Below are 23,956 nucleotides of genomic sequence, written 5' to 3' on the forward strand. Positions count from 1 at the left end.
CAGCTTTATTTCCTGGAGACACGAACACAACAACAACATCTTCTTCACATCGACTCAAACACATGATCACAACAAGCTTCTGGCTGATCTGATTGGTTGACTGTTCTCTCTCTGTGTGTCACTGTTCTCCTCTCACAGCTTAACGGAGGAAACACATCACAACAATACTGCTGAAACCAGCATGGACCGACTCCGACCCTCTACTGACCTCAGAGTCTCCAGTCTGCAGTGTGGACTCTCCACAAGATCAGACAGCAGCTTCACGTCTGAATCCTTCAGCTCGTTGTTCAGGTCGTTGAGGTGCAGATCCAGCTCTCTCAGATGGGAGGGGTTGGACTTCAGAGCTGAGGCCAGAGGAGCACAGCTGATCTCTGACAACCTGCAGCCCAACAATCTGAATAAAGAACAAATGATGAAGATAAAAATCACTTTATAATCCAGTCAGATGTGTTCAGGTTTTAAATGTGTAGCTCAACATCACTATGTCCTAATCAATGATCTTTTCCCTAAAATGAGTAGAGTGACTTTGTCATTGTGTTATTGTGGATCATCATAATGTCAGCCTTCTACAGACATCATCCAAATGTCACCACAACATTCATACACCTGTTCATGTCAACACACATCAATAACATGCTGCTGATCTCGGTGTTCATCTATGTGTGTGTGCTGAAGGATCAATATCAATGATCAGACATTATTTGTGGAACATGTTGAAACAATCAGAAACCAGAGAAATATTTCTACTTCATGAGGTAAACTTGATCAATCCACACACACACCATGGTTGAGATGTCAAACCATTTTCCTCAAAGTTTGCATCCAGCTCTCTTTTCCCCATTTGGAATTGTTAACCAACCAGGCTTTGTGTTTGGGATCATCAAGCCATCCCTCAGAACACTTTACTCATCGTGGTCGTTCAGTCTACAGTCCTACAGAGAAAGCTGGACGACGTTCTGCTCTCAAACATTCTGCTCTAGGTGAATCACAATGATGCCGCCCCTCTATTAGCACCAGGGACAGACTGGGACACAAACCCATCCCAGGACTTTGAGACGGAGAGGTGTCTTATGTGAGCGGACGGAGGGCGCGAGACGAAACATTGTGGGTTAGTAATTTTACCACTAATAGAGTTTTAGTGGTATAAAGAGAATGTGATGATGATGATGAAGACCTTCAAGACTCTTCATCGTGGATGACACCTCCTCAGTTTGTATCAGCACGTCACCACTGAATCAAAACAAGACCGGCCAGCTGGAACACTGGTCACAGTTCATCACGTTCATGATGTAAATGACTGAGCCAATCAGATTTCAGCCAGAACGAGGATCAGTCCAAATTAGGAGGGGCCGCTCGTCCCCCCCCTCAATATGTAATGTATTAGATTGTCCCAGTCTGACAGGCAGCGTTCTGCTCTGTGCCGTCTGCCTGCAGTTACCGGTTACTTTTTATTATTATATTATTATTGTTATGTTGCTCATGATGAATAGTTGGCCCACATTTGGCTGCCAAAGTGCCGCCCTAGGCGGTTGCCTAGTTGGCCTCTATGGAGGCGCCGGCCCTGGCTGTGACGTTCAGGCGTAGAGGCAGCTCTGTAGGAGTGTGCGTTCAGTCAGAGCCTACTTCCTGTGCTGCTTTCAACGACATCAAGCTCTCTCTGGCCCGCGCTCTCTCACACAGTAGTAAACATTGTGGCTGCACCGGCTGCTCTAAACACCATGAAAAACACTCTGCTTGTATGATCTATTTATTTTAGAAATTCTGAATTTGATATCTTAGAAAGCAGAATAGGGGCAACAGTCTGGAAACAGACATGTTTTTCCATTCTCTCTTTTCTTTTTTCCATACTCAAATTCCATACTTCTCCATACTGTGTAGGAACCCTGAATATTAGTTCAGAGGATCTTCTGTATCCAGATGTGACCATTTACCAACAATGATAAACATTCATTTACTTTAACAACTAACAGTGGACATTTTCTACACTTTCTTTAAGAAACACAAGTCTTTTGTGACTGCAGACTAGATTTAGTTCAAGAAACATGAAAATATGAAGAAAAGAACATTAACAACTTTATGGATGTAAGTTATGTTTGTACATAAATCAGGTTCAATTGTTAATTAAACATATAAGATCTCTAATAGTAACAGAGAGTCAGTGAACTGACCTCAGAGTCTCCAGTCTACAGATTGGACTCTCCAGAAAACCACACAGGACCTTCACTCCTGAATCCTGCAGGTTGATGTTTTCACTCAGATCCAGCTCTCTGAGATGGGAGGGGTTGGACTTCAGAGCTGAGACCAGAGAAGCATAGCTGATCTCTGACAACCAGCAGCTGATCAATCTGAATAAAGAATAAATGATGGAGATAAAAATCACTTTATAATCCAGTCAGATGTGTTCAGGTTTTAAATGTGTAGCTCAACATCACTATGTCCTAATCAATGATCTTTTCCCTAAAATGAGTAGAGTGACTTTGTCATTGTGTTATTGTGGATCATCATAATGTCAGCCTTCTACAGACATCATCCAAATGTCACCACAACATTCATACACCTGTTCATGTCAACACACATCAATAACATGCTGCTGATCTCTGTCAAGTCTGGAATTAGAGGATCAATATCAAATCAGACTTGTTGGACTTCATTACTTCATTTATTACATGGCCTTCTTCTCACTGTATCTGCTAGCCTAGCAGGTTTATGTCATTTACAGGAAAGGTCCACATTTGTTCAAGTGTGTCTGTAAACAACAGCCACATGTCATATGTACATTAAAAGAGTTATTGGTGGCAGTAATCATTCCTCCTGTGAAGTGGTCCCTTCATAACACAACTACACTGTAAGAAATTACTTCAGAAGTTCAACTGAAACTAATATGAAGATTCAGCAGTCTGAGTCGACAAATCAAAGTTACACACTGTTTAGTACCAAATTCCCTCTTTGAGTTACTATTCCTCCTGCAGCTCAACAAGGAAACTGTCAAACACAACATACTGACTGGATACATACTAAGGCTGGGAAATATATCCATATTATATCGATATCGTGATATGAGACGAGTTATTGTCTTTGATTTTGGATATCCTAATATCTAGGGTTGTCAAAGTTAATCGTTTCACATGCAGTTTGGGGGCAAGTCATAGTCTAGTCAGCACACTGACACACTGACAGCTGTTGTTGCCTGTTGGGCTGCAGTTTGCCATGTTATGATTGGAGCATATTGTTTTATGCTAAATGCAGTACCTGTGAGGGTTTCTGGACAATATCTGTCATTGTTTTGTCTTCTTAATTGATTTACAATAATAAATATATACATACATTCATAAATCATACATAAATCATATTTGTCCACTCCCATGTTGATAAGAATATTAAATACTTGACAGATCTCCCTTTAAGGTTCATTTAGAACAGATACAAAAATTGTGAATAATTTGCGATTAATCGTGATTAAATATTTGAATGGATTGACAGCCCTAGTAACATCGTGTTGTGTTGTAAGTGTCATCTCTTCCTGGTTTTAAAGGCTACATTACAGTAAAGTGATGTCATTCTCTGAACTTACCAGACTGTTCTAGCTGTTCTATTATTGGTCATTTACACAAAAAAATAGTATGATATTTGATTTTCTCCAAGTCACCCAGCCCTAATACATCTAACTCAGACTGCTGAAGCCTCTGATTAGTTTAAGATCAACTTTACAGGTCATTTTACACAGAACAAGACTGTGGATTTAGTCCTCATCTCGTAACACTCAGGTTATACGGGGGTTGCTTCACAGACAGAAGGAATGATGACAGACATCAATAACTCTTTGAATGTACATATGAACATGTGAGTATTGTATTCAGATAGACTTGAAAGAAATATGAACCTGCAAAGATGTTTCAGATGCAGAATATTTATTTGGTTTTTGCTTCAAATAATTAGACAATGCTGACATGAAAACAGATCACAGTTAGATCTGCTGTCAAAAAGAACGTGGGAATAACTTAGAACCATAGAGACCTCTGATTAGATGGTGTCGTTCATAATCATCACTTATGTGCCTTTAAGTTGGTGCAATACGTGTTTGTTGAAGAGTGCTGCACCTTTAGACATGTTCAAATAGAGCGCTACAGGAATGAGTCCTAAAACCCAGAAATGAATTAGCATTTTAGCACTTCCTGTTCCCTCGTCTGGAAGTCAATGGGTTTTTAGTTAGATGCCTGAAATAAGGTCTGTGGTTAAAGGTCCAGTGTGTAGGATCTGGAGGTATCTAGTGGTGAGGTGAGGAGATTACAACCAACTGAAGCCTCTCCTGTGTGCCAAGCGTGTTGGAGAGCTACGGTGGCCAACGTGAAAACGTGAAAGTCCCTCTCTAGAGCCATCTGGAGCAGAGCCAGTGTGTAGAGAGTGTGTGTACAAACTACATAAACTACAGTCAGTGAACTGACCTCAGAGTCTCCAGTCTACAGTTTGGACTCTTCAGTCCAGCAGAAAGCAGCTTCACTCCTGAATCCTGCAGGTCGTTGTAACTCAGCTCCAGCTCTCTCAGATGGGAGGGGTTGGACTTCAGAGCTGAGGCCACAACTTCACAGTGAGTATCTGAGAGTCTACATCTAGAAAGTCTGTGATGACACAAAAATTACAAAAAATGTTATTATGAAAGAGGACAGTTTATATTTACTTCATGCATTTGATGACTAAACAGTTTGATATAAACTTCTTTAATCAACATTTACTCCTCACATCAGTGGTTCAGCTAATCTTATCTCACTGTTTGACATGAAACAATAATTCTCATCACTCTCTCTCAAACCTGCAGACTTTTAATCTTTGTTTTTCTTTAATCTTGCAGATGAAGAGAGAGAACATGTAGTTACATTGAGGCTTCCCTAATGTCCAGTCTGTCAGTGTGATCTGATCCCAGGTCTGTCTCCACAAAGTTAGCATGAGGCCTTCTTGATTAGAAAAGCATTTTTAAAACTCAGTGAATAAGTAATAATAATACAGTTGATAAAGATGACCTCTCTTTGCTAGCTACCTGCTGCTTTCAGGTTCACGTCCATAAATGGGAAAATTCGTTAACTGCTGCCAAACGGTAGAGAAATTAAACAAATTGCTATAATATTAGACCTGTACATAATTAAACATTCATATAACTAGATATTTTGATGACTGCATGGCGTTTTGTCATTAACACTCTTTTCTGAGCATCAAACGTATTCAGCTCACAAACACAATGAATGAACCAATGAGGTTGCATTATTTACAACATAATGACATCAGAAAGATGATATCAGTGTATCAGCATTAAAAACAGAACATTGATCTTTGGTTTGTATAAGATCTCTTAAAAAGTCTGAATTCTACCATTCTGCTGTTATATATTCATCAGACTGCTGTTATTGGTGGAAGCTGTGTATTTCCTGTTACTACTCTTCTCTACAGCAACAAGAGAGAGAAACACCAGAGTTTCCTTCTGTGAGTAACAGAATAAAAGGAAAGACTTCAAAACAAGATGATGGAACACAACTTGAATTCATTAGCAATAAAATGCACCATTGCTCGATTCAACACACTCAGGGGTTTTACAACGACTATCTTTGTCTCGTATGACCAGTAGTTTACGGTGGCTAATGCTAGAGTTGGGTTGATTTTCGGTTTTGCCGGTCCGGTCCGGTCCGGTGTACGAGCTTAAACCGGTTTGATTTTATGCTAACGACACGTTCTGGCAAATTAAAAAGTAGCCGACATCAACAGCCTGTGTCGACAGAGTCACAGTGCTAAATCCAGCCTGTATTGCATTACTAATAAGCAATATGACAACGTGATTAACGTAATATTATGATATAATGTTGGTGTATAAACAAGAAGAGGTTTGTTTACTAGGAAGTTCATGTGTTTTTGAGGTGACGAGACGAGACATGGCAGAGCTGGTCTCAAAGAAAACTAAAACTACAGCAACATGGCAACAGTTTGGATTTGAAGCCAACGAAAGAGATGAACCCAAAAACACACGAGGTAAGGTGTAATGTGGTGCAAGGCCTATTGAAAGCAAACCCCAGCACCAGGACTCTGATCCCAGGACCGCCCCGACTCCCCGCCGGATCAGCAAACATTCTGTTGCTGCCGTTACACCGGTTAGACCCAGCACTCCACCAGACAGCTGATCTTTTGTTTTTTTCATTTGTTTTACCAGGTTCACATGTCGTCTCCATCACCCCAAAACATAAATAAGAAAAAACTGTCAAATGTAACAATTATTAGAAATAAATAGAATAAGTGTTCATTAACTTGACAGCTAGAAACACAAACTACTGAAACATTTTGAACTCAACATTTGAAACAGCTCAAGAACATCTGTGACAAAATACAAATACATATTTATGTAATAAACACGTGGAACATTTATAAGAATATTATATTTTAAGAATAATTTATAGTGTGTATATTTGAAGAACTAAACTAGTAATCTACACTGATCTATAAAGTTAATCACATCTGGACTTACACAGCTTTTCTGCAGTTCCTCACAGCTGGAATCAATCTCCGTCGTCCCTCGTCTGATGTCTTGTACTTCTTCAGGTCCAACTCATCCAGAACCTCCTCTGACATCTGCAGCATGTAGGCCAGAGCTGAGCAGTGGATCACAGAGAGTCTCTTCTCTGATCTGTTCTCTGACTTCAGGAACTCTTGGATCTCCTGATGTACCGAGTGGTCGTTCATCTCCGTGAGACAGTGGAAGATGTTGATGCTTCTGTCAGGAGAGGTAAAAGAACTGTTCATCTCCTTCAGGTTGTTGATGGCTCTCTGGATGATTTCTGGACTGTTGTCTGTCTGACCCAGCAGACCTCCTAAGAGTCTCTGGTTGGACTCCAGAGAGAGGCCATGAAGGAAGCGAACAAACAGGTCCAGGTGGCCATTTTTACTTTCAAGAGATTTCTCCATGGCTCTCTTCAGGAAGACATCCAGGGTTGGATGAACATATGTTTTTCCCAGGAAGTCCTCCAGTACCTCTGTGTTGCTGTTTGTGTAACAGTGGAACATGTAGACTGCAGCCAGAAACTCCTGAATGCTCAGGTGAACAAAGCAGTAGACTGTTTTCTGGAAGATCACACACTCTCTTTTGAAGATCTCTGTACAAACTCCTGAGTACACCGAGGCCTCTGTGACATCCAGACCACACCGCTCCAGGTCTTCTTGGTAGAACATGATGTTTCCTTTCTCCAGCTGTTCAAACGCCAGCCTCCCCAGCTTCAGAAGAACTTCCCCGTCAGCCTCCGTCAGCTCCTGTGGCATCGTCTCACGTCCCTCACCGTACTTCTGCTTCTTCCTCTTTGTCTGAACCAACAGGAAGTGTGAGTACAGGTCAGTCAGGGTCTTGGGCAGCTCTCCTCTCTGGTCTGTAGTCAACATGTGGTCCAGAACTGTAGCAGTGATCCAGCAGAAGACTGGGATTAGACACATGATGTGGAGGCTCCTGGATGTCTTGATGTGGGAGATGATTCTGCTGGACAGCTCTTCATCACTGACTCTCCTCCTGAAGTACTCCTCCTTCTGGGCGTCAGTGAAGCCTCGTACTTCTGTTACCCTGTCAACACATGCAGGAGGGATCTGATTGGCTGCTGCAGGTCGGGAAGTTATCCAGAGGAGAGCTGAGGGAAGCAGATTCCCCTGGATGAGGTTTGTCAACAGCACGTTGACTGATGACTTCTGGGTGACATCAGACACAACCTCATTGTTCTTGAAATCCAGTGAAAGTCTGCTTTCATCCAGGCCGTCAAAGATGAACAGAACTTTACAGACAGCGAGCTTCTCTGCTGTGACCTTCTGTAATGTTGGATGGAAAACATGGAGCAGCATGAGAAGACTGTACTGCTCATCTCTGATCAAGTTCAGCTCCCTGAACGAAAGCAGAACCACCAGACTGACATCTTGGTTCTCCAAGCCCTCTGCCCAGTCCAGAGTGAACTTCTGCACTGAGAAGGTTTTTCCAACGCCAGCGACGCCGTTCGTCAGAACGACTCTGATGTGTCCCTGTTGGTCAGGTAAGGCTTTAAAGATGTCCTGGCACTTGATTGGAGCGTCATGGAGGTTCTTCTTCTTGGAAGCTGTCTCAAGCTGCCACACCTCATGTTGGGTATTAACCTCTTCACTCTGTCCCTCTGTGATGTAGAGCTCAGTGTAGATCCTGTTGAGGAGGGTTCCACTTCCTGTTTCATCAGTTCCTTCAGTCACACATTCACATCTCCTCCTCAGACTGATCTTATGTTCATCTACAACCTCCTGCAGACCTCTATCTGCTGAAAGAGAGAGACAAGTTTGAGACAAAACAAAGAAACTTATTATTTTCATTGTCAATATGAAAATGATCAACATAACAACCAATAAAGAAGTAAAGGTTATAAAGTCATCATCCCTTCTTGAAGTCAAAAATAACATTAAAATGATTCTTACATTTATTTTATTAGTTTTTCAACGTGTCGCTCTGCAGGACCAGACGTGTGTTTGTAAGTTAGAGAAGGAGACTGTAGCAGGAAAGCTAATGTGGGCTGTTGTTCAAAGTCTCTGGCTCCTGTTCAGTTCAATTCAATTAATTTTTATATAGCGTCAAATCATAACAGAAGTTATCTTAAGACGCTTTTCATATAGAGCAGGTCTAGACCGTACTCTATCATTTAGAGACCCAACAAGAGTATGAGCATGCATTGTTGTACGACAATGACAAGAAAAAAGTCCCCTTTCATCAGTGTGACTGTCTGTCTGTGATAGAACAGTGATGTTGTTGCTTCATACAGAGTTTAATAGTTCTCCATCCTCATCTATGCAGATGGAAAACAAACAGCATTCTGATTGGTTAAAGCAAAGACGAAGTGCTATCATCAAAATATAAATGTATTCCTTCTGGGTTCAGATTTTCTCTCAAAGGAGAACAAAGGAAGTGATGCAGAGCAGATATGTATGATGGAGAAGATCTTAAACGTTGTCACAACAATAGTCAGTGTATTAAGACAACAAGTCCTGTTTCCAGACATGAAGACATCAGCAGACACATCTACAGTCTTACTTTGTACAGTGCTGGTCTGACTGGCTGTCTGAGGTCCAGGTCTTGTTCTGGTCTGACTGGCTGTCTGAGGTCCAGGTCTTGTTGTGGATCTGGACATCAGCTCGTCCACAGAAGCAGGACTCCTCTTCTTCTCTCTGTGGAGACATTACTTTAGAACTAAAATGATATGTATGATGGAGAAGATCTTAAATGGATTACTCCGTTCCAGTGGACAACACCTGCATAAACTAGAACTACTGGAAAACTAAAGAAATCAGAAAGGTCTGACACAGTTTCCCTGTCTTAGAAGTGTTTATTGTTAACACATAAAATACATTCAGGAAGTGACATTCATATCACCACTGACAGGCAGTTACTGTTTACAGTGATGACGCTGCCACCTTGTGGTTTCCTCTCAATATGAGCGTCCATGAGCAAGTTGCAGTATTTTTTCCATCATGATATTCAGCCTCCAGAATAATATCAATGTTTTAAAAATGTCCTCTTTAATACAAACTCATCATTTTCTGCAGCTACTTCACAGTAAAGGTCCTCCATTAAAGAGAGCTGATTATGTCCTTTACTGATTCACAGTCACTTTGGGCAGCTTAGCTTGAGTTAGTTAGGTTTGAACTGAGGTTAGAAGTGGTCTAAATATTGAGGTAGTCCAGCAGTCTGAGACACACATCATGTAACACTGGTGTCCTGGTGTTCCTTTTTTAATGTCAGTATTTTTTCTACCACTTTCTACTGTCAACTATCAAATGAAGGCATGAATTCAAATATTGTAAAAAACAGAAGTGGTACAAATCTACATTTGACCATTTCATGAACTTTGTTTTGTCAGCAGATAGTTTAACACCAGAGATGTTTGTTCTTGACCTTCAGAAACAAGATGTGGTGCAGAGAATCTAAGCTCAAAGGTCCACTGACAAATAGTCCAAAGCTTTCAACTGAAAGCTCTGAATCAATAGTAAGTGGACCTTTGAGCACTTCTTCCACTATATTTTACATATGTAGTGAAAGAACAAACTCAAACCATCAACACATAGAATCAAGGTGAGAAAATAGTTTCTACAAATGCTTTTTCACCTCATGTTGCACAGTTATGATGTGCACTGATTCAAAATGACACCCAGTAGGTCATAACAGCTGATTTTAGGAGAAGTCAAATAAACAAAACATTATGAGGACAAATATGAGAAAATTATTTAAACATTTGAAGCACATTCTTCCAGATTTTGAATCGTCGCAGATCTTTAGACCATTTCACAGCTGTAAAAGTAAACATTCCAGATGTGTCCCTGTTTATTTCCTGTTGCAGTGGATCTGAATGACATCAGCTGACAGGAAGTAAACACGGACCCTAAGCTGTGTAGCAATGAGATTCTGTTGAACCGGCCTCTACAGCGACTTATATGAATATTTTCTTGAAGTGTAAATTGTGAAATGGAGGTTCTCAGGTGTTTTGTTACAGAAATACAATCAGTAGTTTGTGGCTCTAAAACCCAGACTAAGATCCATCTTAGTTTGAAACAGTATCTGCACTAATAGTTCTGCATCAGGAATATAAATCTGTTAGCAGAACATTTAGTCTTCATCCTCAATGCATCATCATCCATCAGGTCAGTGCACAGTAGAAACAGTCTCTTACTTTGTGTCTGAGGGTCCAGGTTCATTACTGAAGTTCAGAGGTTTATCTTTAGACCAGTCACTCTTCATAGACAGACAGCTGGGTACTGGAGACTCTGCTCTCTGTCTGGACTGAACTCTGCAAACACCAAGATGATTTTATTCACATCACATGACTCCTTGATAAATTCTCTGATGACAAAGACATTTCAGTTTCTAAATACACAAACTACTGCTACTGTCAATAATGTGGTTTAAAGTTTGTATTAGTCCTCTTAGATTACAGCTGTTCTGGGTGACTGACAGCTGTCACAGATACGAAGAGGAAGAATGCACTAATTCATTCTCTTTGTGTCACCAACAGTGTGTTAAACTTCACTTAGTAAATACATTTTAGTATAAATGTAATAAACAAACACACAATCAACTAAATCATGGCATTGGCATGGCATCACTTTGTTTTATATCATTCTGTATCTTCCCAGTGGTGTTCCTTATGTATTCAAATTTGAACTCTACGTACGTTTTAGCGTCAAAATGCTGTTTTCCCTTCAAGACCTTCTAAAAACGTTCTCCCATGTGACCTGACGTAGGTTTCTACATGATGACACTGCTACATGTACAGTATCTATACATCCTTATAGTCAGTGTATTAATACAGTAACTTAGATGGTGGTCAGCGTGCTCCCAGTCAGGAGAAGCAGACAGGATACCATCAGGAAGCTAAGTGATGTACTGCTGTGGACGCCACGTTAGTTCAGATCAGAAAGTCATACAATAACACAAACTAACTAACTGATGGATGCAGCAGTAGACCAGCTACTCCTGTGTTCTGAGAGGGAAAATGACTGGTTTTGTGAATGAAGTCAGGTGGCTCTGAAGAGAGTGATATAACTACGTGGTCTCTATTGTTCTGATCTATCATGTCCTCTCTATTGCTCTGGTCTATCGTGAGCTCTCTATTGCTCTGGTCTATCGTGACCTCTCTATTGCTCTGGTCTATCATGACCTCTCTGGCTGCTTCCCAAAGCTCTTAATTGCATCCCTGTTTCCCTCACTTGCGTCTTTTCCTTGCGTCTTAGTCCCTCCCACCAGGGAAGCATGGAGAGACGCAAGGAAACCATGCGAGGAGAGAGGAAACGAGGAAATACGATTTAAGCGACATGAGACGGTCGTTTCCTCTGAAGCGTCACGTGAAGCGACGTCCGTTTCTGATGACAGCAGCAGCTGATCACATCTGGATCAGCTGTCAGTCAGCTTTAACAGCTGTTTGTGTCTGAACTGTACTAATACTAATAAAGACAAGTGCTCTTTATGTTATTTATTCATTATTAGCGTCTGTAGTTATTGATATTCTGATTGTGAGCTCATTATTTCATAACCCAGAATATGACTACGGGGTTTTTTGAACACTGGACATTATTTATTAGGCTAAAGGGAAAATGTAAATGATGTAACTCATATCAAACCGACGTTCAGGAATGATCAGCCTCATGTGACTGAATGGAAATGAGGATAAATGATGTAAAAGGTGTTTGTTGCTGACAGACAGACTCTCCTTCTCTCTCTGACTTTAATAGTTTCATTAATAAAAGTTAACGGGGGAAATAACACATCATGAAAAAACAAATCATTCTAATAAATAAAGTTATTTTAAGTCAGTTTATCAGGTTTTATAAACCCCTCTCACTGTCAGGCTGCTTCACTGACGGTGTGTGAAGGAGAGATACTGCAGATCCTTCTGCTGCTGCTCAGAGCTTCAATTAACACAGATTATAACTAGATGGTGAATCAGAAGACAACTAAACTATAAAACGTTTAATATGTGATCTGTTTTCACTCCGGTATAAAACTCCAGTGATGTTGAGAGGTAAAGTTATCAGATCAGTCTGATCAGCAGCAGCGTCCAATCAGTGACTGATATCCAATAAGGGGGCGTGTCGGTCGGTAAAAGACTTCCGTGCAGGATACACTGGTGTATCCTCGCTCATAGCTCCTCCGGCAAGCCTCCTCGATCCTCGATCCTCGATCCTCGATCCTCGATCCTCGATGCACAAATAAGAGCTTTGGGACGGTCTTCAAGATGGCGCACCAGAACAACTTCCGATTCAAGCGAGGAGCGAGGAGCGAGGAGCGAGGAAACGAAAATTAAGAGCTTTGGGATGTACCCACGGTCTATCATGACCTCTCTATTGATCTGGTCTATCATGACCTCTCTATTGCTCTGGTCTATCATGACCTCTCTATTGCTCTGGTCTATCGTGTCCTCTCTATTGCTCTGGTCTATCATGTCCTCTCTATTGCTCTGGTCTATCATGTCCTCTCTATTGCTCTGGTCTATCGTGTCCTCTCTATTGCTCTGGTCTATCATGTCCTCTCTATTGCTCTGGTCTATCATGTCCTCTCTATTGCTCTGGTCTATCGTGACCTCTCTATTGCTCTGGTCTATCTGGGCCTCTCTATTGCTCTGGTCTATCGTGACCTCTATTGTCGAGGTAAAGCTCCCGTCCACAGCTGCTTTACCTCTCCATCAGACAGCCCTTTCTGACGGGGAACTGAAGCTGTTATATCGCTCTCTTCAAAGCCACCAGACTCCATTCACAAAAGCAGTAATTCTACTTCCCAGAACACGGGAGTATACGTACAACCCCACTTCAGAGAAGCTGTCAGAACAGCTGATTTTAGGAGAAGTCAAACCAACACAGTATTTTGAGGACTAATGTGAGAAAATGAATTACACATTTGAAGCACATTCTTTCACATTTTGAATAGTTGTAAATCTTTACAGCGACTTCAACGTTCAGGCAGAAATATGAATATTTTCTTGAAGTGTAAATTGTGAAATGGAGGTTCTCAGGTGTTTTGTTACAGAAATACAATCAGTAGTTTGTGGCTCTAAAACCCAGACTAAGATCCATCTTAGTTTGAAACAGTATCTGCACTAATAGTTCTGCATCAGGAATATAAATCTGTTAGCAGAACATTTAGTCTTCATCCTCAATGCATCATCATCCATCAGGTCAGTGCACAGTAGAAACAGTCTCTTACTTTGTGTCTGAGGGTCCAGGTTCATTACTGAAGTTCAGAGGTTTATCTTTAGACCAGTCACTCTTCATAGACAGACAGCTGGGTACTGGAGACTCTGCTCTCTGTCTGGACTGAACTCTGCAAACACCAAGATGATTTTATTCACATCACATGAATCCTTGATAAACTCTCTGATGACAAAGACATTTCAGTTTCTAAATACACAAACTACTGCTACTGTCAATAATGTGGTTTAAAGTTTGTATTAGTCCTCTTAGATTACAGCTGTTCTGGGTGACTGACAGCTGTCACAGATACGAAGAGGAAGAATGCACTAATTCATTCTCTTTGTGTCACCAACAGTGTGTTAAACTTCACTTAGTAAATACATTTAGTAGAAATTTAATATAAAAACACACAATCAACTAAATCATGGTATTGGCATGGCATCACTTTGTTTTATATCATCCTGTATCTTCCCAGTGGTGTTCCTTATGTATTCAAATCTGAACTCTACGTACGTAAGTTTTAACATCAAAATGCTGTTTTCCCTTCAAGACCTTCTAAAAACTTTCTCCCATGTGACCTGACGTAAGTTTCTACATGATGACACTGCTACATGTACAGTATATATACACTCAGTGGCCACTTTATTAGGTACACCTGTACAATCTAGTAGGCTACAATCCTGTCATAAAGTTAACTTTTATGATGCCTATAATGCTCAGTTTTTGTTCACTGTGTAGGGACCTGCCATTTCGGGTGGCAGACACAGTGAACTGTCTCCCAGAATCCTGGAGGTATGCTCTCTTTGACCACAGGACTCAGCTTAGTCCTCATTGGCTACAGTAACATTTCACCCTGAGGTGTGAAATTCAGCCAGAACAAAACCAGAGGAATGTCCTTTGTTCCTCCTCTTTCTTCTCATCTGCTCATCTCTCCTGACGTGTGAGAGGTGAGCTGCTGCGCTCTCTCTGCTCTTCATCTCCTCAACCCAGGCTGACCTGGTTGAGGTGAACGGCTCTCAAGTCCAGAACTTGCAAAACAGTTCTGGTTCTGATCAATGGCCTGTTAGGAAACAGCCATTGCAACCAAGGAACCAAACGGCAGACGACGCGAGTGCTCTGCCCTTTCCACCAGCTAACTTCAAGCTGTCAAGCAAAGAAGTTAGCACCAAACTAACAGCAAAGACGACCTCTTTGACTTGGAACCACAACTTCAACACATGGAATCACAAACCCTTTTCTTCCATGGATTGGTAACGTACTGGGCCTTAGCATTAGCAATCGCACACGGCTGAGCAAGACTGTCCAACTTTGATTTCTAGAAAGTACTTGTATTGATTTGGTTTAATGTTATTCATTGAGTTTGACTGTGTTGATTTATCTGTATTTGATTTTTGGGTAACTGGCTTCGCCACATCTGATGTGTTTAGTTTATGCTTCACATAGACATGGTCTTGCATGCAACTAACCATCTTTTCTAACCCACTACATATCTAACACACATAAAGATCACATACAGAAACTGTGAATTAGTTAAACATAAACATACAGCTTCAGATAATCTTAACCCCACATCACCCCCCCTCTCTGTCCTTCTTCTCAGAAGAACAAAGAGGTCATGTGGCGCCATCTTTGATTCCGCCATCTTTGTAGTTTTACATTGCTCACCATTTTGTTTGTAGGCAATACAGACATTTTGAAACAAGACGCCATCTTGTTTTCCCCCCCTCTCTCTCTCTCTCTCTCACACACACACACACACACACACACACGCACACGCACACACACACACACACACACAGTGTTTGGTTGTTTAGTTTAGTTATTTAGTTAGATTAATATTGTGTTTTGAACCTTTATAATCTTGTAAATAAATGTTTGTGGAATATACATGCTGGTCTGTTTAATGTTGCACAAGAGTGAATAATGCCAACCTCTGCTATGTCAAGAACTCCGATATCCTTCAACCTTTACTATCTATTTTGGTTATAGTTATTAATTTAATTATTAATCAACGTTCCAAATTGATAGTTTAGCATATATAATGAGACTATATTAACGTTTTGGTCATTGGTCCCTGATTCCAGGGTGGTGCCCCGTTTATTATTGATGTTTATTGATAATCTTTATTAATATTAATAATTATATTATTAGTTATTAATTAATTTGCTAATAACCAAAACCTACTACAGTAGAACCCCTACAACTGTCATAGAGGTGTTAATTCAATTATATGTTTAGCACTGAGGTCATAGATAGTGGTTAGGGCTGTCCTCGACCAAAGAAATTCTTTGTCAACTAATCGATTAATTTAATCGAGAGATCAGTAAGACTGAGTTTCTCCACAAAGAATCACACACTTTAAATCTCGTGTTTGTCAGAGATGTGCTCATAAGTTTCTTGGAAATAAGTCATTCTGCATGAAAAAAAGCACAAAAAAACAGCTAATCGACTAAAGAAATCTCAGTCGACGAAGACCAAAACGACCGATTAGTCAACTAATCTACTAAGATAGGGGCAGCCCTCATAAATAAGGAGGACAAAAAATTAGAAACACCTCTTAATACAATGTTGTCCAGTACAACTCCACTGCAAACTACAACCTCAATAATAAACAGATTTCTGACAATGTCAACAAAAAAGGTATAAATTGATGGCAGAGCTGTTGCATTGAATTGCAATAGATTGCACAGGTGTACCTAATAAAGTGGCCAGTGAGTGTACATCCTTATAGTCAGTGTATTAATACAGTAACTTAGATGATGATGCTGCTACATGTACAGTATATATACATCCTTATAGTCAGTGTATTAATACAGTAACTTAGATGGTGGTCAGCGTGCTCCCAGTCAGGAGAAGCAGACAGGAGTACCATCAGGAAGCTAAGCGATGTACTGCTGTGGACGCCACGTTAGTTCAGATCAGAAAGTCACACAATAACACAAACTAACTAACCGATGGATGCAGCAGTAGACCAGCTACTCCTGTGTTCTGAGAGGGAAAATGACTGGTTTTGTGAATGAAGTCTGGTGGCTCTGAAGACAGTGATATAACGGCTTCAGTTCCCGTCAGAAAGGGCTGTCTGATGGCGAGGTAAAGCAGAGAAAATATTCTAAATATAGCGTACACTTAAAGGGACTATTTGTAACTTTCAGAAATGCTTCTTAACAGCGACACCTGTGGCCGTGAAATCAACGAAAGTCAGCGTCGGGCTCGCGCTTGCTCGCTCTCAATATACCTGAACGAGCATCACTCAAAACAGTGAGGAGACACACGTCAGCTAAAACCACAATATCACTCTATATTTCAGCTGCTTGGCAGTAATGTTAGCTGACCAGACAAAGGTCTCTCCATGAACATGATTTAGATCTGATCCCAGTGTTGGCTTTTCCTGCCTAAGTGCAGGCTGAGGCAGCGGGGCTCTGCAGCGTGTCTCCTCTGCTCTCTCCGCCCACAGCCGGAGAGAGCAGAGGAGACACCGGCACCCGGTCGGTAACGAGAAGACAACGTAACTCTCTGAAGAGCTCCGTCACTTCACAAGACACGGAAAACCTCTGTTGGTCTGGAGGAGCTGCAGCAGTTATTTCTTCACAAACGTCCCCTGTGCATTCACTAGATATTCTCAGAGCTAAACTAACTCTTCTGCAGTGTGGAGTGAGCGCGCGTTCACGTCTAGAGGTGGAGCGAGCTGAGCTGTCTGAGTGAAGGCGAGCAGGTAGAGGAGGAGGGTACAGCGGCTACGCGCGAACGCGCATATGCGAGCGCGCATGTGTGACGACCCGCTACATTTATGCGCGTACAAAGTTACAAATAGTCCCTTTAAACAAATATATATATATATATATATATATATATATATATATATTTATTTTTTTAGGTGGCTAAAATACGTTTTTCTACTGCTCCCGTCCACAGCTGCTTTACCTCTCCATCAGACAGCCCTTTCTGACGGGGAACTGAAGCTGTTATCTCGCTCTCTTCAAAGCCACCAGACTCCATTCACAAAAGCAGTAATTTTACTTCCCAGAACACGGGAGTATACGTACAACCCCACTTCAAAGAAGCTGTCATAACAGCTGATTTTAGGAGAAGTCAAACCAACACAGTATTTTGAGGACTAATGTGAGAAAATTAATTATTAAATCTGAATATTTTCTTGAAGTGTAAATTGTGAAATGGAGGTTCTCAGGTGTTTTGTTACAGAAATACAATCAGTAGTTTGTGGCTCTAAAACCCAGACTAAGATCCATCTTAGTTTGAAACAGTATCTGCACTAATAGTTCTGCATCAGGAATATAAATCTGTTAGCAGAACATTTAGTCTTCATCCTCAATGCATCATCATCCATCAGGTCAGTGCACAGTAGAAACAGTCTCTTACTTTGTGTCTGAGGGTCCAGGTTCATTACTGAAGTTCAGAGGTTTATCTTTAGACCAGTCACTCTTCATAGACAGACAGCTGGGTACTGGAGACTCTGCTCTCTGTCTGGACTGAACTCTGCAAACACCAAGATGATTTTATTCACATCACATGAATCCTTGATAAATTCTCTGATGACAAAGACATTTCAGTTTCTAAATACACAAACTACTGCTACTGTCAATAATGTGGTTTAAAGTTTGTATTAGTCCTCTTAGATTACAGCTGTTCTGGGTGACTGACAGCTGTCACAGATACGAAGAGGAAGAATGCACTAATTCATTCTCTTTGTGTCACCAACAGTGTGTTAAACTTCACTTAGTAAATACATTTAGTAGAAATTTAATATACAAACACACAATCAACTAAATCATGGCATTCGCATGGCATCACTTTGTTTTTATATCATCCTGTATCTTCCCAGACGGTGAAGAAGAGAGCGAGTGAGAGAGAGTCGGTGTGTTGAGCTAATTCTTGTCTCATTTGTGGGCTGATAAACAGTAAATTCATCTAAACTGGGTTGAAAAACGATGCAATCTGGTTGCCTTGGTGATGAGTTACAGCTGACTATTAACCACATCTCCATTCTCTGTTTGAGGAAGAACGTTAACCAAAACACAGGAAGTAAAACTGGCTGCAGGGGGGGGGGGTAATTCTCTTTGTGTCAAGAAAAGTTTGTTCAACTTCAGTTAGCAAATACATTTTAGTAGAAACTTTAAAATAGAAACACAAAATCAACAGAAAACATGGTATTGGTAGAGGAAAGTGAAAATGAGTCCTATAAATGAGTTAGTAGCAGCTCTCTTACTTTGACTCTGAGGGTCCAGGTTCATTACCGAACCATGGAGGATCACCTTTAGACCAGTCACTCATCTTCTGACCTGAAGTCATTCTGAGAGGTTAAACATTAACACCGACTGTGAACATGTAAAGGAAACAAGTTTGTATATGAGTCACAGGCAAGACTGAGAGAACAGGAAGTAACACACAACCTCTATCTATTACACACACACACACACACACACACACACACACACACACACACACAGTATACAGTAAAATAAAACCACCCAGCACTCCACCTGGTCACTTCTCTTTAACTCTCTGCTTGTTTTCTTGTCTTACAGCAGGTTTAATGAGGATTATTCAGCCAATCACGACTTTGTGTTCTCAGATGAATCAAACTGTTGAGTTCATTCTAACATTTCTCTCCTCTACAGTCCACAGGGAGGAAACTGACTCAGACACTTTAACAGTAAACTAATAAAATGTTGGATTAACACTCACCCTGCTTCAGTCTTCAGTCGTCACCTCTCTGTGCCGTTAACACAAAATGGAGTCTGGAATAACTGACTGTGAACATGAACAGGAAACAAGTTTGTCACAGGCAAGACTGAGAGAAAAGGAAGTAACACACAACCTCTCTCTATCACACTCTCACACACACACACACACACACACACACAACCACACACACAACCATAGACACACTCTCACACACACTCACACACACAACCATAGACACACTCACACACACATAGTATACAGTATACAGTATAATAAAACCACCCCATGGATTAACACTCACCCTGCTTCAGTCTTCAGTCGTCACATCTCTGTGTCGTTTTCTCAGAATGGAGTCTGGATAACAAACTGCACACTTTCATGCTTCCTCCCTGATCTCATCAAGGACTATAGAAGGAGGATGGGTCACTCGTCTTGGTGTCGGGTATAACGCATGCGCAGTGTAACTGAAGCTGCGGTCGTGCAGGCCAGATTCTACTGCGCATGCGTAGTACTCTCGAAAATATGACGCGTGACACGGAATCCTTTCTATAGACCTTGTTCTCATGAGCCTGGATCACATAGTCAGTGTTGCTCCTCCCCTCTCCATTTACAGGAAATCAGCTGAGTTCATCTGTGACTGTGGGTGTGTGTGTTCATCAGAATCTCTCTTGGCTTGAAAAGGCTGAATTAACCCTCTGAGACCCACAATAGTCCAGTTTTAGTCTTTTTTAGGGGGGTACCGGGGGTCTTTAGGGGGAAATAGCAGGTCAGCAGTAGATGTCACATAGAAGTGGTGTACATCATCTGAAAGCTGGGAACCTGGAGATTAATTTGAGATGCAGCTCAGCACTGAGTGTCAAGTTGTTCCAGTCATTAATCAGAAATACTCATTAATTAATTACAATAGAAAGTGTATCAGGGTTTAGAACAGGGGTGTCAAACGTACGGCCCGCGGGCCGGATCAGGCCCGCGAACGGGTTTAATCCGGCCCGCGAGATGATTTTGCAAAGCATAAAAAGGAGCTGCAATTTTTCAATGAAAGAAACTGCTGTTCTAAATGTGTCCACTGGATGTCGCAATAGCAATTCTGGGGGAAATGTTGTTTGTTGTCCCCCATAAAATTAATCTAAATGAATTAAAAAACTCTATTACTTTTCTTGAAATTATTCAATTTGTTAAGAACCATCCTTCTTTTCATCCGTGGTTAATGGAAATTGGGCTTTTACCACCTTTTCGATCCTGCCAATCTTGTAAAGAAACAATGTCTTTGGGCAAGAGAAAATGCAGTGATGGTGTATAAACAAGCAAACTGTTTATACCGGGGCTAAGCAAGTAGGCTACAGCTAGTCCGGAGCTAGCTTGTCATTCTGCCTGCCCGATTTGAACATTACGTGCTTTGGCACCCTCATTGCCCCAAAATGTCTCTGTCAAAAAAGAGAAAAATGGACGCAGAGTGCAGACTGTTCCAAGAAAAATGGTCATCCTCCTATTTCTTCACAGAAGTGAATGGGAAAGCTGTGTGTTTGTTGTGTTTACAGCAAGTTTCAGTGCTGAAAGAATATAACGTTCGTCGCCACTATGAGACTCTTCATGCCGACAAATACAACAACTTTCAAGGACAACAGAGAAGAGAGAAGGTGAATGAATTGTTGGCGGGTCTGAAGAAACAGCAGTCTGTGTTTACTCATAGCCGAGAAATCAGTGACGCTGCAGTGAAAGCTAGCTACCTTATTGCTAATGAAATTGCAGTGGCTTCAAAGCCATTTAGTGAGGGGGAATTTGTGAAAACATGCATGCTGAAGGCTGCGGAGATTGTGTGCCCTGAAAAGCGCCAGGTTTTTTCAAATATCAGCCTGACAAGAAACACAGTTGCAGACAGGATTTCTGATCTTTCGGCGGATTTGGACAGCCAATTGAAGCGCAAAGTAAAGTCATTTATTGCGTTTTCAGTTGCAATTGACGAAAGCACTGACATTACAGATGTTGCGCAACTGGCCATATTCATCCGCGGAGTTGATGACACTTTGACCGTCACCGAGGAGTTCGTGGAGTTGGTGCCAATGACGGATACCACAACAGCAGCTGATATTTTCACCGCACTCGTCGGCGCCCTGGACAGGGCCGGAGTGGACTGGTCCCGCGCTGTCAGCCTGGCTACAGATGGTGCGCCCTCAATGATCGGGAAAAAAGCAGGTGTTGTGACAAAATTAAGAGAGAAAGTGCAGACTGCAAATGGAGAACGTGATTTTTGGACTTTTCACTGTATTTTGCATCAGGAGGCTTTGTGTTGCAAGTCATTAAAGATGGATAACGTCATGAAGGTGGTCGTCCAAACTGTTAATTTCATCCGATCCAGAGGCCTGAATCACCGTCAGTTTGACAGCCTTCTCAGAGAGAAAGACCACAACCATGGGCTGCCATACCACACCGAGGTAAGATGGTTAAGCCGAGGTGCTGTGCTGAGGCGTTTCTTTGAATTACGAGAGGAAATTGAACAGTTCATGGAAAAAAAGGGCAAACCAGTGTTAGAATTTCAGTCCACAGAATGGATGCAGGACCTTGCATTTATGGTGGATGTTACAGAGCACTTGAATAACTTGAACAAAATGCTGCAAGGGCGCAACAAAGTTGTCACGCAGTATTATGACAGCATATGTGCGTTCAAGTTGAAGCTGTCATTGTGGGAGACGCAACTCGCAGGTGGTGATGCAGCTCACTTTCCTTGTCTGAAAGATGTGTGCGCGACCCAACATGCCGCAGACATGAAGCGGTTCAAAGATAAAATAACGGGACTATTGCGGGAGTTTGAGCAACGTTTTCAGATTTTTGGTGAACTGGAGAAAGACTTAAAAGTGTTTTGCTCGCCATTCACCGCGAATGCCTCTGATCTGCCCGTCAACATCCAACTTGAAATAATAGACTTGCAGTGTGACTCAGATTTGAAGGGCAAATTTGCTGCAGCTGGCTTGGACACATTTTATCAGTATCTCTTGCCACGTTACCCCAACTTGACAGCCCTTGCTGCAAAAGTGTTGTGCATGTTTGGAACCACATATCTTTGTGAGCAAGTTTTCTCTGTAATGAGCATCAATAAAACAAATCTGCGCTCAAGGCTCACGAACAAGCACTTGAATAACATCCTGAAATTGGCTGCCACTCAGGATGTGACGCCTGATATTGATGCACTTGTGAAAGCTAAAAGATGCCAGGTTTCAGGAGTGAAATAAACAATGGGTAATCCCACTTAAAATGCTGCATGAGACACTGCACCCTGATATAGTTCTGTGAAAATGATTGTCTTCTGTGGAAATTTAAAGAAAGTGAACAGTGTGTGATTTACTGTAATAATGTCAGTCACTTCAATTCATAAGTTTGGTTTGTTGAAATTGTTCATGCATTGCACAGCTTTTATTTTTCTATCAATAAATAGTTTAGCCTACAAGGCAGGGAGTAACTCAACCCTCTTGAATAGTTTCTACCTCAGTTTGTATGGTTTGTTGAGTTAGCACAGGATTAATATGTGGAAATGACAAATGAGGTATTTGATACCTAGAAGAGTTGTTTTATTTATTTATTATTTATTTCGTATTTTGTTCAATCCCAGATAGGCTGTGACTTAAAGTTTAATGGCTTTGTAGATACACTGAGACGAAGTTTAAGTTCCAATCACTGAGGCATTGTGTTCTTGAAATTGCACCAATTTTTTCCTCAGAATTTTCAACTAACTTGAAGTGTTTTGTCAAGAGGATTATTTGTGATGTGTACATTTTCAGAATGTGCTTGTACTATTTTGGACCAAAGTAAAACAAAGAAAACAATCTGAAGTTGTCGTTATTTTTAAGTTATTATGCCATGATTTTACCGGTCCGGCCCACTTGAGAATAGATTTTTCTCCATGTGGCCCCTGAGCTAAAATGAGTTTGACACCCCTGCTCTACAGTATGACATTTTTTTTCTTTTCGACATACTATACTATGACCTTTTTCAACATACTATATAATGATTTTTTAATGACTTACCCGCTCCACCACCACACTCCTTCCTGCAGTCTCAGCTCCTGTGATGCCAACCTCCTGTCTCCACCACTAAGAACCAAGCACTGGACCTGAGGAGACCGAGCATTCTCCATAGCTGTCCCCGGCCACTGGAACTCACTCCCCAAACACATCCGAGATGCACCAATCTGTCCAGATTCAAATCACAAAACAAAACGCACTGCTTTAGAACTACTTTAATGTGTGATTAATGTTGTGTTGTACATTTTTACCGTGTTTACTATGTACTATGACATTAAAAAATGTTCCACATACTATACAATGACTTATTATTTTTTCAACATACTGTAACGACTGGGTGATGTGGGGTCCACTGTTAAGTTACAAGTTATGTTACTGTAGTTAGTCAGGTTTACATGATGTCAGCGAACGCAGCATTGACATTGTTTTGTGAAGATAGCCACCTGTGATTGGCAGAGGCTTGAGGAGGGAGTGACGCGGAGGGCTCGCGCAGGAGACCAGAAGCGGGAGATGAGAAGGAGTTGTAATGCAGA

At 41.3% G+C, this 23,956-nt stretch overlaps 3 protein-coding genes across 4 annotated transcripts in view; all 3 read right to left on the bottom strand.

Moving 5' to 3' along the window:
* LOC141762872 (protein NLRC3-like) overlaps nt 1-19,823 on the bottom strand; it is an 88,216-nt gene extending 68,393 nt beyond the window's left edge. The window contains exon 1 of the mRNA XM_074627014.1: nt 19,709-19,823. The gene's annotated coding sequence lies outside the window, so the exon portion shown is untranslated. The remainder of the gene's footprint in view (nt 1-19,708) is intronic.
* Nucleotides 1-23,956, bottom strand: part of LOC141762853 (uncharacterized) — a 500,458-nt gene that overhangs the window by 90,042 nt on the left and 386,460 nt on the right. Inside the window, 1 exon segment of the mRNA XM_074626949.1 lies at nt 209-394. Within this exon segment, the coding sequence (XP_074483050.1) occupies nt 209-394 (186 nt within the window).
* The window catches only part of LOC141762860 (protein NLRC3-like), a 43,586-nt gene continuing 19,945 nt past the window's right edge, over nt 316-23,956 (bottom strand). For both annotated transcript variants that reach the window (XM_074626978.1, XM_074626977.1), the window contains exon 7: nt 316-379. The gene's annotated coding sequence lies outside the window, so the exon portion shown is untranslated. The remainder of the gene's footprint in view (nt 380-23,956) is intronic.

This window comes from Sebastes fasciatus, chromosome 24, assembly GCF_043250625.1.
Source record: "Sebastes fasciatus isolate fSebFas1 chromosome 24, fSebFas1.pri, whole genome shotgun sequence".
NCBI classification, from domain to species: domain Eukaryota; kingdom Metazoa; phylum Chordata; class Actinopteri; order Perciformes; family Sebastidae; genus Sebastes; species Sebastes fasciatus.